Genomic DNA, 15,082 nt, shown 5'->3' on the forward strand with positions numbered 1-15,082 from the left:
TTTTTTTTTTTTTTTTTTTTTTTTTGGTGGGGTATTTCAAAGCCATTACATTTGTTCTGTGAATTCTTTGGTATGGTCACTATCAGACACAACTTTTTTCTTTTACTGTCTCTGGACTATTGTTTCTTTGTCCAGCAATATTAATAATCCCTTAATATCATTCCTTAATATTTTCTGGCTGTTTAAGAAATGTCTTCTTTACAGTTGGCTTGTTCCAGTCAGGATCTAAATGAGATCTGTACATTTTATTTGATTGCTATATATTGAAATCTTAAAAAATCTTTAAAAATCAATAACAGTTCCTCTATTTTTGGATTCTGTTTTATTTATTTGCTGAAGGACTTGGGTGATGTCTTATAGATTGTCCCACCATTTTTGATTAAGATGACTGTATCCTGGGGCCCTTTACCATGTATGTATGTCCCTCCAGTTTCCTGTAGGCCAATAGATCGGGAGGCTTGATTAGATTTGGGTTCTTTTTTTTTCCTGGTCAAAAATATTTCATACGTGGTACTAGTACTCTGTTTTGCACCTCTTAAGATCACTGGCTTGAGATGATCCCTCCATTTCTCAACTAATAAGTTAGCAGTATTTCATGACATTGTCTAGATCCATATTTCTTTAGGGGTTGCAAAATAGTGACTTTTCTAATTTTCTCATTCTTTCTACCTCTTTTAGTTGTGACTCTTGTGTGGAAGAACTCACATCAACTCTTTGGTTAAATTTTACAAATAAGTTTAGAACATTTCCAGTCTTTTCACTCTTTTGAAATAAAGATCAGGGTGAAGAAAAAAAGTCAAATATTTTAGCTTATATCCTTCTTGAAAATGGGAGCTTATTTGCACATATGTTTATTCATGAAATTTTACTTGGTGGGATGTCTTAACTTTTTACTTATGTAAAGATCATAATTCTGGAACATCTGATGAAATGTAAAAAGCCAAAAAGTGATTATATCACAATTAAGTAAAACCAACTTACAGAATTGGTGTAGTATAGTGAGTGGGCTCTGGAGGTAGGGAGACCTGGATTTCATTGATACCTGGTACGCTACCTAACTTATGCCCTGGTTTCATGTCTATAAATAATAGTATTAGCCCCTATAGCAGAAGATTTATGTTAGGTTTTAATGAGATGATTCTTCTAATTAACACAATGCCTATGAATGCAATGTGATCAGTTTAAGTAAGTAATCTAGTAATGTGGATGTGAACTAATTCTAGTTAGGACTAAATGTATAGTTCAGTATTTTAAAATTTATATTCCATTTCTCTCCTTGACCTGTAATGTACTTCTTAATTTGTTTTTTTATCTAGTGGTTACGATCTCATTCTTAAGGTGTATATTAGCCTATTCTAACCAGTTACCAAATCTAGTATAATGTTCCTGGGAGAAAGAGAACATTTCACAAGTGCCATTATAATATACAGTATGGGGATATATCCAAAATTAGGCAGAAATCAATGGGTCTAAACTCCTGAGAAAAGAATAGAGCTCTCTGAATTTATCCCTTCATTCCTTCCTGTATTTATATTTAAAAAAGAAAAATTTTTTCTTTGTTTTTACCTTAAAAAGAATAAAAGATTCATTGATCAAACATCTGTATCTTGCTCTCTATCATTTTTAATAATCTTAGGGTCTCTCCCTTAATTAAAAAATCTTGACATCTGGAACACTCTTTTTGCTGTTTTTCCTCCCCTAAAACAATGCCCTGTGCTTAGTGGAATAAGATTAGGGTTATTATTTATTATACATATTATTTATGTTTGAAGGATGATGCTGCCCTTGAAGATGTCCTTTCCTTTCCAATTTAGGTTTTGGATTTAAACACTGTTAATCCAGATGGAGGGAATCCAGGAAGTAATGGGTTCTTCTTGAATGTCCCCTTAAGGCTTGACACCCCCCCCCCCCGCCCCCCGCAATTTAAAGCAGATACAGCTTTCCTAAGTACCTGGAGCTGAAGCTCTTCTTCCTTCTCTGCTCCCAAATGAATAAGCTACAAGGTGCTTTTTAAGCAGTTGTTGGTTGTATTATTCTGTGTGGGACATAGGAAGATTGGAAAAATATATGAAAAATATATGAGAAAATATAAAATAGTATTATGTATTAACATAATATGGACTGTGTATTTTGATAAATTTGTTATTCTAAAATTCTTCTGTTCCTTTTTATAAATTTGTCCTGGCTTATAAGTGTCAGAGAATTTCAGAAATTTTTTTGTACTGAAGTTTTAAAAAATTTATTTTATTTTATTATTTTTTAAAAAGATTTTATTTATTTGTCAGAGAGAGAAAGAGCGTGCACAAGCAGGCAGAGTGGCAGAGGTGGAGAGAGAAGCAGGCTCCCTGCCGAATAAGGAGCCTGATGCAGGACTCAATCCTAAGACCCTGGAATCATGACCTGAGCCAAAGGCAGTGTCTTAACCAACTGGGCCACTCAGGCGTCCCTAAAAATACATTTTAAATAACATTTTGGTAAAAAAATGTCAAGTGACTTTGCACCAAATTTCATAATTTCTTTTCTTTTTTTTTTTTAAGATTTTATTTATTCGTTTGACAGAGAGAACACACTAGCAGGGGGAGTGAGGCCTAGGCACACTAGGCAGAGGGAGAGGGAGAAATAGGTTCCTTGCCAAGCAGGGAGCCTGGGCTGGGGCTTGATCCCAGGACTCTGGGATCACAACCTGAGCCAAGGCAGACACCCAACCGACTGAGCCACCCAGGTGCCCCTTCATAATTTCTTTTAATCTAGTGCAGCTGTAAAATAAGCATGACGAGCTTTGGAGTCAGAAAGAATTGGGTTAACATCCTAGTTTTGCCAGTGTTAAAGAATAACCATCAACCCAAAAACATGTAGTTTAAGGATTAGAAGCTGTCAGAATCACTTTATTTGGTTCAAATACATTTTAAACTACTATCAACCAGGGAGTAAGACTATTTCTAAAAGCACTCTAAGATATTTAAAATTTTGAAAACAGTCTTAACTGTAGGTGGGAAAATCCTGTAAATTCATTGCAACTGATTGCATCCAAGTGATTGTATTTGTTTCCTAGAGCAATCATAGCAAAGTACCTGTACAAATTCGGTGGCTTAAAATTATAGAAATGTGTTGTCTTACAGTTCTGGAGGCTAGAGATCCAAGTTAACCTGTCAGCAGAGCCAGTGCTCTCTCTGGAACCTTTAGGGGGAATCCTTCCTTGCTTCTTTCTGGCTGGTGGTTTGCTGGCAATCTCTGGTGTTTGTTGGCTTGGAGCTGCAGCATTTCAACCTCCACCTCTATGCTCGCATGAGGTTCTCTCCTTGTGTGTCTGTCTTCAGATAGTTTCCTTTTCACCACCAGTCATAATGGATTAATGGCCACATATTCCAGTATGACTTCATTTTAATTAATTACATCTGCAGTGACCCTCTTTCCAAATAAGGTCACGTTCTGAGGTATTGGGGGTTAGGACTTCAACCTCTCTTTGGCAGAGACTGATATTTCTGATTTTGAAAGTTTCCTTCACAACAGGAGACTTTTATTATTCTTTTTCCATAGCATCTCATTTTTATGGGACCCTAGGCATGTTGTATTTTGAAATCTTTTGTTTCTTTATCCATAAAATGTGCCTGTTCTATGGACCTGGATTGTTTTAAGAATTAAGCTAGGGGGAAAAAAAGAATTAAATTAGAAATTTCATTCAGAGACACCTGGGTGGCTCAGTCGGTTAAGCGTCTGCCTTCAGCTTAGGTCATGGTCCCAGGATCCTGGAATCAAGTCCTGCATTGAGCTCCCTGCTCAGCAGGGAACCAGCTTCTTTCTCTGCCTGCCACCCCCCTGCTTGTGTTCTCTGTCTCTTTATCTAATAAATAAAAATCCTTATAAAAAAATAAACTAGAAAACCCATATGTAAGGTATCTGTAACTATTTCTGGCATTTATCCGATCTTCTCTTCTATTTCTTATTTTGTATTGCTGTTTCACTTGGAAGATCCCTTTAGTTCTGTGTTTAATTTTGACCAATTTCAAAGCTATCCTTATGCTCATGGTTGTAAATCTTAGGTAAATTTTAGTGCATAATTGTAAGGTAATGGAAACTTTCTTACTGATAATTTAGTGCCATGAAAAGTCAGTATGTAATTTCATAGTTTTCATTTACTTTTAACTCACCATTACAAGAACTTCACATTGTTTTGGGAAAGTTCCAGGTTTAATTTGTAATGTTTCTTTAAAGCATATACTTTTATTTTTCTTTTTATGAATGCTATCTTAAATAAAGGTTTGTATAATTGCTTTATTTGTGTCAGTAAACCAAAGCATAGCTGTTAATGACTTGCTCTAGAGGGTAGCATTAATGAGCATTTATTATAAATGAGCACTTACTCTGTGCCTAATTCTAGACAGTCTTTGCAGGTTTTACTGTGAACTAGCATCCATCTTCAGTCTTCTGGTCAGTTGTGCTCTTTGCTGTTAAACACTCTGTCATGCTGTGTTTCCAAACACACTAGTGTGTGCGGCTTTTACTTCATTGTTTTTTGTTTTAATTTCTTGAGCAGCTTTTTCATAGGTGTGTATATTTTAATCACATTATCTAGTTTGTAAAATTGTTTTTGGAAGAGATAAGTTTTCTAATTTTATACCAACGAAGAACCTGCCATTGTTAGTGTCTAGTAGGCATTCAACAAATGCTTAATGATGAGTGACATGCTTACATTTGACAAAGTGCGTATTTTTATGCAAATTATAGTTGTTGAAATCTCCCTAAAGGTACTGTAATCTGTAGCCTTACATTTTTAGATTTTTAAAGTTACTGAAATTAAGTACCATTTCCTCAGTGACTTATTTTTTTTAAATGTTTGAATTTTAGATTTTCCACAGTGATGTTTTGCACATTTTTAAAGCTAAGTAATGGCAGTTGATTTCACTGTGCATATTGTATATTTATGTTCAGAGAAAATATAAGAACTTTTAAGTTTATGGGTGATTCCTTGTCTTCTAATGGGCAGTAAGAGTTTTTGAGATATTAATTGGGTTCATTATTCTCTTTGGTGCCTTATGGTTGAAAAATGTTAAGGGCTCCTACTTCTCCCCAAACCTCTTAGTTCCAAAATATTTTACATTTGCTACAACCTTGAATATTAGGATTATTGCTTGATAGAGCTAAAATTCTTTAAAGTTAGATAGCTATGAGTGTCTGTAGAATTTTGTAGTTATGAATTTTGTGTTAAAACTTGTTTTTGTTTTAATATTTTATGAATCAGGGCCTCTGATTCTTAATACTGCTATTTTGTGAATTCTGTCAGGGTCAGATACAAGTACAATAATTGATTCTATATATCTAATCTCCTATATAAAGACTTAAACAGTGTTTTTTATTTTTCCTTAAAAATATTTTTTTTGATACTTGCCTGTTAAAATTTCAGTCTTCCTCATACCCAGTTTTAACCTGAAGAGAGAGATGCATCAGAGAAACACCATATGTAATTGACTATAATAGGAATGACTTTTGGAATAGATAATAATTATCTGAAAAGACTGTATAAATTTACTATTGTAGATTAATTTTACTAGTTTTGTTGTTGTTTGTGTTTTCTCATATTGACAGGGTTGCTTTAGACACTCTTGCTGCATTGCTAAAATCAAGTAAGTTTTTAAATACTAGAAATACTAGATACTATTTTTCCGAGTATTCTGTCTACTATGTTAAAGAAACTGGAAATGTAGATTTAGTCTGTAGTTACAAAGCTAGCTTGTTATAATTAATGTCAAAGTTGATTTCTGTCTTTTCATATACTTGATTGATACACGTCATAGCTAATGTCCTTTACATTTATTGAGCTATAATATAGTACATTTATATAATTTATTCTACATTGATTTCCTTTTTATAAGTTCAGTTATATAAATATAAAGTCCTGTTAATAGAGACAAGTAACATGTAAATCTTATGTAAGTGTCATCTTTTAAAAAATGAAGCTAACATGATATTGGGGATATTTACTATGAAGTATATTGTGAACGACTACTGTATATTGAACACACATGATTGTTATTTAGAAACCACTTATTAGAAGTTTTATTTCTATCAAGTTCAAGTTTCAAGCATTAAAAAATGACTTAATGTAAATTTATAATTTACTAAGTTCATTTAAAAACTAAAGGAACTGTGTTCTTTATCTTTAGAATTGAAGCTTTGGAGTAAATGTGTCTTTTGATATGATTCCTTTGGAGAGCAATTTATCTGTATTATATGTTCTCTCTCTCCAGGGTATTCAGTATCTGTGGTTTAAATATTAACTTTTGTTAGCACTTCCATTCTCATTGGTTGATTAAATTAACATCTTAACCACAGTAATATATAGACCCAAGGATATGATGGCTTTTAATGTTATTTTTCCCAAAAACTATCTATCAATGGTGAGACCAACTTGCCCTTAAATTTGAATGACCAGAATTGTTCATTTGAATAGTAGCAAATGATTAATTGATTGAAAATCTGGTATTTGGTAAAGTAATGATTTATTACATGCATTAAATTTAAAAAGTCATCTTAGGTATTAGTATTCTATACCAGAGTGTATAAAATTCAGTTAAGAGTTTTATCTTTGAAATGAAATGTGTGGGACTCAATTAGATGAGCCATGTAGTTTTATTTTCATGTATGATGTGATAAACTTCAGACCAAGATCAGAGAATAGTACTTGGATTAATTTTAAAAGATGTTTGTAGCCTGGCTTTATTGTGCCCTGACTTTGCGGTTCAAATTGTCATTTAAAGATTAATTTTTAAATTAATATAGGCATATATTTTTGATTTAGAGTAGATTAAAATAGCTATTACAACTGAAGTTACTAATTTTCAGAATCACTGATGACAAAATCACTAAGTTAGTAAAAACTCTAAAACCCTCATAAATTTCAACTATATATAGGAATTGGATAATCTGGTATCATAGTTTTCCTTTTACTCCCTCCTCCTTCAAAGGAGGATGGTGGAAAAACATACCTGTTTCACTTTGTCAGGTAAAAAAAGTAACCGACCAGTAGGATGCATCTAGTTTATATCAGGTATGTTTTCTTAGGGCACATGGCACTAAATAGAATAAAAATTTAATAATGCAAGATAATGTTTAGTAACACTTGCATATTTTTAAGTGCACTGGGGCATTTTGGAACATTCTCATTCATTGATTTTTTTTTTTTTTTTTAACTGCTTTCTGGGAGGGGGCAATTACTTACTTTAAAAGGTTAAATGAGAAGAGAAAAACAAAAGGATAAATGATGCTACCAAAATATCCCTGAGCAAGTATAAAGCAAAGAACCTCTGTATACGTACACAGTGCAGAGGGACAGGCAGCCTTAGGGCCAACGCTAGAGTATAGATGAGATGCTGCAGTCTAAAGGGGAACCTGAGTTGTCTTTTAACTGGAGAGGGAAGAAGACACATAGGCTGATAGTGAGTTAGGCGTCCTGAGCACAGGAAAAAAGACCCCTTCACTAAACTTTTTAGTTGTGCTCAGTTGCAGATTGCAGATAGCTCTGTTCAACATCTCTTCATTTAGCACCTATGTTTGAGTTATGGGCAAGTTTCTTATTTGACCTTTAATAAGAATTTAAATATTTCACATAAATACCATTTAGGCTCATAGTGTCTTTTAAGAAAATCATAGTCATAACCAGTAAACTGAAGGCTTATATGCTCCAGGTGGTGTAAACGAAGTGTATATTCCTTTAAGATACAGGAAACTGCTGTTAGTCGGAACTGTTGACCAGATTGTGTAAATAGCCACAGCCTTGGCCATCTAGCTCTTGTAGACGCAGAAGAGGTTTTAAAGCTTTTATATAAGAAAGCCCCTCTTCCCACCCTGTGAATTTTTTCCAGCTCCCTGAAGTCAGAACAGGGTTTCTGAAAGAGCATTAATAGTTTGTTAATCTCTACATCTTTATGTTTTAGGTACATATTAGCAATTTGGAAACTGTAGTAATTCTTTCAGGTAACTAAAAGTAGCAGAGCCTTCCCTTTACGTTATCTTGTTGCTTATGCCATGAGCCAGGGTAAATTTAGGTTAAGGAGAGTTGGAGTTTCTTTGTAACTAAACAAGCTTGGATGGATTGGTAATCCCCATCAGTTTGTGTTCCTATCATTGGCCCACCAGTGTTGTACGGGCTCAGGAGGTTGCTGTGGTAGGATTTCCCTACGTCCACTTTAGTGAAATCTCCCCTTTTGATTAATAATCTAAAATATTAACACTTTAATAAAACATCAGATTTGTGGATTTCTGTTAATTCTACCCCAGTAAAACCAACCATTTACAAAAGAAACCTCTTTAATCTAGTTTTTATTGCATTAGATAATTAATGACCAGAAAACAGTAAAGTGGTTCTTACATTTCATTTACTAAAAGTTTTATAAGTATTTTTAACTTAGTGTTATTATGGCATGGATATTTATATAATTGTGGAGGTAATCAAAGCATTTGATTTTAGTGGAAATATATACAGTTTGTAATGGAAGCTACAGTTCAATAGAGTTAATTTCAGTGGAAACAAGGTTTATAATAGAAGTTACAACAATGGTAATGTAGTTTGCCATCTGGGACTTTTCATTTATTTTGTCAGAGGAAAAAATATTTAAATATGTGTCTGCTATGTATATTTTTTTGAAAAAAATGGTAACTCATTACAGTATTGTGATAATTTAAATTTAATTTATTCTACCATTTTCTCTTGTCATTTAAAAAATGTTCTTTCTCAATTTTCTTTTGTTAAAGAAACAAACGCCAGAAGAGCTGTAGACAGAGGATATGTCCAGGTCCTTTTAACAATTTATGTAGATTGGCACCGCCATGATAACCGGCATAGAAACATGCTCATTCGGAAAGGAATTTTACAGAGTTTAAAAAGTGTTACAAACATCAAGTTGGGAAGGAAAGCATTTATAGATGCCAATGGCATGAAAATTCTGTATAACACTTCACAAGTGAGTTCTTAATTTTCTTCCTATTATTGTGGTTATGTGTTAATGATATTATTTGGTTCTTAAGAAAACTTAGTATTTCTTATAAATACTCAAAAAAGTCTGATAAATATATTTAAGAAAAAAATCTGAAAACCAAAAGGCATAATAAACCTTTCACACGTGACCTCCTCAGACTGAGTTGGAGAAAGGGCTCCGTGCATATCTCTGCAATATGAGATTTTAAGTGAAAGGGGGATGTATAAATCCATCCAGTGGGCAGGAGGGGAATCTGTATAGCCATGTTTTCTAAGATGTGCAGTTGGCTGTACTCAGTTTTACATGTTCCCCTCATAAGATATTTATGGGTCCTTTACAACTGCAGTGTAAGGCAGTTCTCTTGTTTGGGAACATTGTCAGGGTCTTCTTTTTGGATAGAGCATTTTTACACAGAGAAAGTACAAGAGTGAAACCTGAAGTTAGGAATTTTAGTTCTGCCGGCCATCTTAATAATAAACCTTCTTAACAGTATCTTTAGCAAGGAGACTGTCAGCCCTGGACAATGGGGATGTTACAATGCAACCATTTTGTTTTTAGAAGGTTATAATTATTAGAAGGAAATCTGTCTTTTTAAAACTGCAGCCACTCATCTTAGTTGTGCCCTCCTGGTCTTACACACAACAGTCTCTTTTTACATGGTACCTGAAAACACAATTGATGTTTACCTTAATCTTTTTCTTTTCTAGATCAATCATATGCACTTGTTTTTACTATTCCTAATGTAGGCAGTCATGGATAATTGATATATCAGGAAGAGTTGGGTGACCTTGTTTATGCCACTTAAGTCATTTCTGAGCCTTAGTTTCTCATCTGTTCTGACAGGTCAGATGTGAAAGTTTGTATTGAAAATTTTATGGGATATGAAAATGCTATCTAAATGCCAGTTGTCAATAATAATAAAAATTATAGTGTTGTATGTTACAAGTTCAAATCCCCTGTCTATTAGCCCTTGTCAAGATTGGATACCAGGACAGCATATTAAACTCTTTGCACTTAAAATCATGGTATTCAGACTATTTTTTATAAGTTGAAGAGTTAGCTTATTAAAGGTGCTATATGATAACTGATACAGTTCTGAGAAAAGCTCAGCCAGTGCACATTCCTTATTTCTTATTCCTTTCTTACTGTCTTTTTTAGTTAATGTTTTTTTTCGTCTTCCCTTAAATTAAAAAGAATTTTTATTTTGTGCCTTGGCTTGCTAACTGCCTTGTAGGTCACTCATAGATACTACTTAGCATAGTAGTCCCCCCTTATCTGTGGGGAATACGGTCCAAGATCCCTTGGATCTTAGATGCCTGAAGCCTTGGATGGTACTTCGCCTCATATATTCAGTGTGTGTTTTCTTAAACACACATATCTGTGACCAAGTTTGATTTATTAATGAGGCTCAGTAACAGATTAACAACTAACAGTAAAACAGAACAACTGTAACAGTATACTGTCATTAAAGTTAAGTGAATGTGGTCCCTCTCTCCCAAAATATCTTATTGTACTGTACTCATCCTTACAGTGATTATGTGAGAAGATAAAATGTCTGTGATGAGATGAAGTGAGGTGAAATGCTGTAGGTATGTTGTGTTGTAGCATTAGGGCTAGTATTGACCTGAGGTCATAAGGAAGATCATCAGTGCTGGGCCACAGTTGACCATGGGTAACTGAAACCAGGGACAAAGCAGGTCTCAAAGACTTTGGTGACTTCGGGGACCAAAGATGGTACTGTTTTCTGCTTAAAGTATTTTAGGAAGAGTATTATTAAATTTGCCATATGAAGTTCTTACTTATGAAGAGATACTTCTGAATTATCAGAGGTATTTTATAATCATATTACATTAAAATAGAGGTTTTTGTGGTATTTGTCTCTTGAAAATTATTGATGTATTACTTTATGAAGTAAAGTTGATTCAGTTATTCACCAAGGGCATAATATCTTTTATCTTTTTTTTCTTTTTCTTAAAAAACAGGAATGTTTGGCAGTCAGGACCCTTGATCCCCTTGTCAACACCTCTAGTCTGATAATGAGGAAGTGTTTTCCTAAAAATCGCCTGCCACTCCCAACGATTAAAAGTTCTTTCCATTTCCAGCTGCCAGTTATTCCTGTGACTGGGCCTGTGGCCCAGCTCTACAGTTTACCGCCAGAAGGTAAGACCGTATGTTTCCTGCTGGCTTTCAGTGGTCTTGGAATTGTGTGACTGTTGACTTTTTTTCCTCATTTCTAGTTCTTCAGCAAAAGAAGGCACATTAATAAGCACAAGAAAATTTCACATTATATTTTAGTTAAATATTTCTTCAAATATAAGAAATTGAGATCTGATAATTAAGGGCAATAGTATAGAATGTGTTATATTTATGTAAATTTGAATTTGAAAAAATTTAAGCATTACATAGGAACATTATTTCATAGTTTACATAAATTTTCAAAGGATAAGAGTGTAAACATTAAATATTTAGGTAATTATATTTGGGCTTACATTTATAACTTTCTGGTGAACTTCATTTTTTTTCAAGTTAAGAATACCTAGTGACCAAAAATATGATTTTTTATTTTTTCAAAAAATTTTATTTATTTATTTATTTGATAGAGGTCACAAGTACGCAGAGAGGCAGGCAGAGAAAGAGGGGGAATCAGGCTCCCTGCTGAGCAGAGAGCCCAATGCAGGGCTCGATCCCAGGACCCTGGGATCATGACCTGAGCTGAAGGCAGAGGCTTTAACCCACTGAGCCACCCAGGCACCCCCAAAAATATGATTTAAAAAAAAAAATCTTATTGATTGAAGAAGGGAAGTGCAGAGCCTAGAGATTGACGCAGGGCTCAATCTTAGGACCTTGAGGTCACAACCTCAGTCAAAACCAGGAGTCAGTGGTTGCCACCCAGGTGCCCCTGCACTCATTTTTTATTATAAAATAATTCATCTCTCTTCATAGAGTTTCTACATATTCCCATGAAATTTCTGTGGCAAGAAAGAACTTAACAGATGACTCACTGATTAAAAAATTGAAAAGAGAAGGTAATATGTACTTTAAGAAGTGTAAAAAATTACTAGTCCAAATTAACAGAGTAATTTCTATCTACTGCAGTAAGGTTCAGCTATTTAAATAATACTTAAAAATTTTACAATTTCTATTATCAGGATTAGTTTCCTTATGTAAATTCATAGTTGTCCTAAGAAAAAGTTTTAATATTAGTGCATATGGTTCACAGCAGTGTTTTCTAATGATTCAGAATTTGCATATAAATATGCACAGTATTATAATGCTTGGGAAAAGGGAAGGTGAAAATAGAAAACCACTTACCAATATTTTTCTTTTTTTAAAAAATTTTTAAATTTTTTATTTTTTTATTATTATGTTCAATTAGCCAGCATATAGTATGTTATTAGTTTTTGATGTCCTGTTCAGCAATTCATTAGATGCATATAATACCCAGTGCTCATCACCTCATGTGCCCTCCTTAATACCAATCATCTGGTTATCCCATTCCCCCACCCTCCTCCCTTCTGTAACCCTCAGTTTGGTTCCCAGGGTCCAGAGTCTCTCAGGATTTGTCTACCTCCCTGATTTCTTCCCATTTAGTTTTCCCTCCCTTTCCTGTTGTTTTCCATGCTGTTCCTTATGATTCATGTATGAGTGAAACTGTATGATAATTGTCTTTCTCTGCTTGACTTATTTTACTTAGCATAATCTCCTCCAGTTCCATCCAAGTCAGTGCAAATGGTGGGTATTCATCCCTTCTGATGGCTGAGTAATATCCCATTGTATATATGGACCACATCTTCTTTATCCATTCATCTGTTGAAGGACATCTTGGCTCCTTCCAAAGTTTGTCTGTCGTGGACATTGCTGCTATGAACATTGGGCTGCATATGCCACTATGCCTTCTTTTCACTATGTCTGTATCTTTGGGGTAAATCCCTAGTAGTGTCTTGGGGAACCTCCATACTATTTTCCAGAGTGGCTGTACTACCTTGCATTCCCACTAACAGTGTAAGAAGGTTCAGATACCTCTCCAAAGAAAACATACAAATGGCTAACAGACACATGAAAAAATGTTCAACATCACTAGCCATCAGAAAAATACAAATCAAAACCACAATGAGATATCACCTTATGCCAGTAGAATGGCAAAAATTAACAATACAGGAAACCAAAATATTATGGTTTATGCTTAACAAAACTTGCATGTGACTTACCTAAATAAAAATAATGAAATTATCAGAAGTTGGCTGTTTGCCATTTCAGTACAATATTGGGAACATAGTAAAAGAAGAAAGAGTTGAAATTTTAGTATGGGGAAAAGTAGAATTTTGGGAGGTAAGATCTAGTTAAATGGAAGAGAATATAGTCTAGACTATTATTACAATTTCTAAAGTATTTTCTCATCAGTTGATAAATATTTTGCAAGAAAAATGGAAAGTTTTTTATATTTGTCTTTAAAAGTAATTACTTGAAATAAGTGATGTAAGAGAATTTTCAGGTAATTATAATTAGTTTTATTATCCTTGATACAGATTTATTAGTAGTATATATCACAGAGTACACTGTTATGATTTTATTTTAAAAATATTTTATTATTAAAGTACAGCTTTAGTCTATGTAAAATACCAAAATGGATTATTCAGAAACTTCTTTAAAGGGTTTTAAAAGTCTACAACTCAGTCTGAAACTTGAGTAAGATAGTGAAGTGAAAACTGTGGTCTAGTTTCTCTTTCCGATTGATATAAAATTACCCACAGACGTTAAGAATAGGGGAAAGTCTGTACCAGAAGTGAGAACAAGGTAAAAGAAACATTCTCATGAACCACACGTAGAACATGCACCGTACATGGTGGAGGTATGGATGTATTGAAGGGCACCAGTTCTCTGCTCTCCCTTCTTGAATGCAGTTATGTATGTCTCCAAGTTGAGGCACCAGTAACACCTAAGTCGGGTGGACAGTCAGGGAGCAGTTGGGAGTCCCTTTCTCTCCTGTATCTCAGTGTAGGATTATGGGGGTTTAAGTGGTGGTTGTAACTGGTAGAAAGCCAGCGAGAGTTCTATATGATACAGCTGGTGATAATACAGGAGGGAGATAGGATATAGGATCTTCCTATAATGTTCTTTATTCAGTGTACAGAATAATCACATAGGTAGAGGAAGCTGACTTCTTCTAGTGCAGTGAATTCACCAAACATGAGGGAATAAATGACAGAGAGATAATATTTTTCTGAGGGCTACTTTCCTGTCTCATTTCAGACTAATGGTTCACTAAATTAGAAAGGGAGATTTACACTGATGGTCAAGACTTCATGGTTAAGATGTGAGAGGAAGGTTTTGACAGCAACTGTGTAGACACAAGGAAAATATCCTCTTTCTGTTCACTGTTACTTTTTCATATATCAGACTTCATTACATTTCTCAAAGTTTTCGTTATTTTTTACCTTCCTCAGCTAGAATATAAGTTCTGTGAGGATAGAACTGTTTTTTTTTAATCCTTCATTGTACACAGTTAGTGTACACTTAACATTTATTATTGAAGGAATTGACCTAACCTCAAGACTTATTCTCTAGAACGTTAAATGCCAAAAGATAGTGAAGCAGCATCTAACAGAGGTTTGGAGGAAAGAGTCCGGATTCTAGATTTCTGAACACTTGTGTTGCCATCCATATGTGAAGGTGACATATTCTTAGGCCTGTAAGGGTATGGGAGTAGAATACCCAGGTACCCTTTCTGAAGTAATAACATGAAATATTACTCGTCTGGCCAATGATGAATTAGGATGACAAGAATAGAGACAATATGGTAGCAGAATCATTGTATTAAACAGTACAAATTGTTAATTATCTAATACTAAATAATTGTAATACTATTTTGAAATACATCAACCAACTCTTGGCCAAGGATACATAATACACAGCTATAACAAACTGGGGTTTTTACATAAACTAAAATTTTTATTTTTTTATATTATATATAATTTATATTACTTATATTGATAGAGTTCTTGTTCTTAGGAATATTACACTATTTTTGCATTTGTAAAAGAATTATAGGAATAGTGGTTCATATATGCATTTTAAAATGTAAAAGTATGTCCGAAACCGAGATCTGTAGC

General features: G+C 34.0%; 1 protein-coding gene across 5 annotated transcripts in view; it reads left to right on the forward strand.

Annotated features, from left to right (window-relative positions):
* The window catches only part of AGTPBP1 (ATP/GTP binding carboxypeptidase 1), a 157,523-nt gene that overhangs the window by 57,571 nt on the left and 84,870 nt on the right, over positions 1–15,082 (forward strand). For all 5 annotated transcript variants that reach the window (XM_059141476.1, XM_059141473.1, XM_059141471.1 and 2 more), the window contains 3 exons: positions 5,584–5,621; positions 8,749–8,957; positions 10,955–11,132. In XM_059141476.1, the coding sequence (XP_058997459.1) occupies positions 5,584–5,621; positions 8,749–8,957; positions 10,955–11,132 (425 nt within the window). The remainder of the gene's footprint in view (positions 1–5,583; positions 5,622–8,748; positions 8,958–10,954; positions 11,133–15,082) is intronic.

The sequence above is a fragment of the Mustela lutreola genome, chromosome 12 (assembly GCF_030435805.1).
Source record: "Mustela lutreola isolate mMusLut2 chromosome 12, mMusLut2.pri, whole genome shotgun sequence".
Classification (NCBI taxonomy): Eukaryota; Metazoa; Chordata; class Mammalia; order Carnivora; family Mustelidae; genus Mustela; species Mustela lutreola.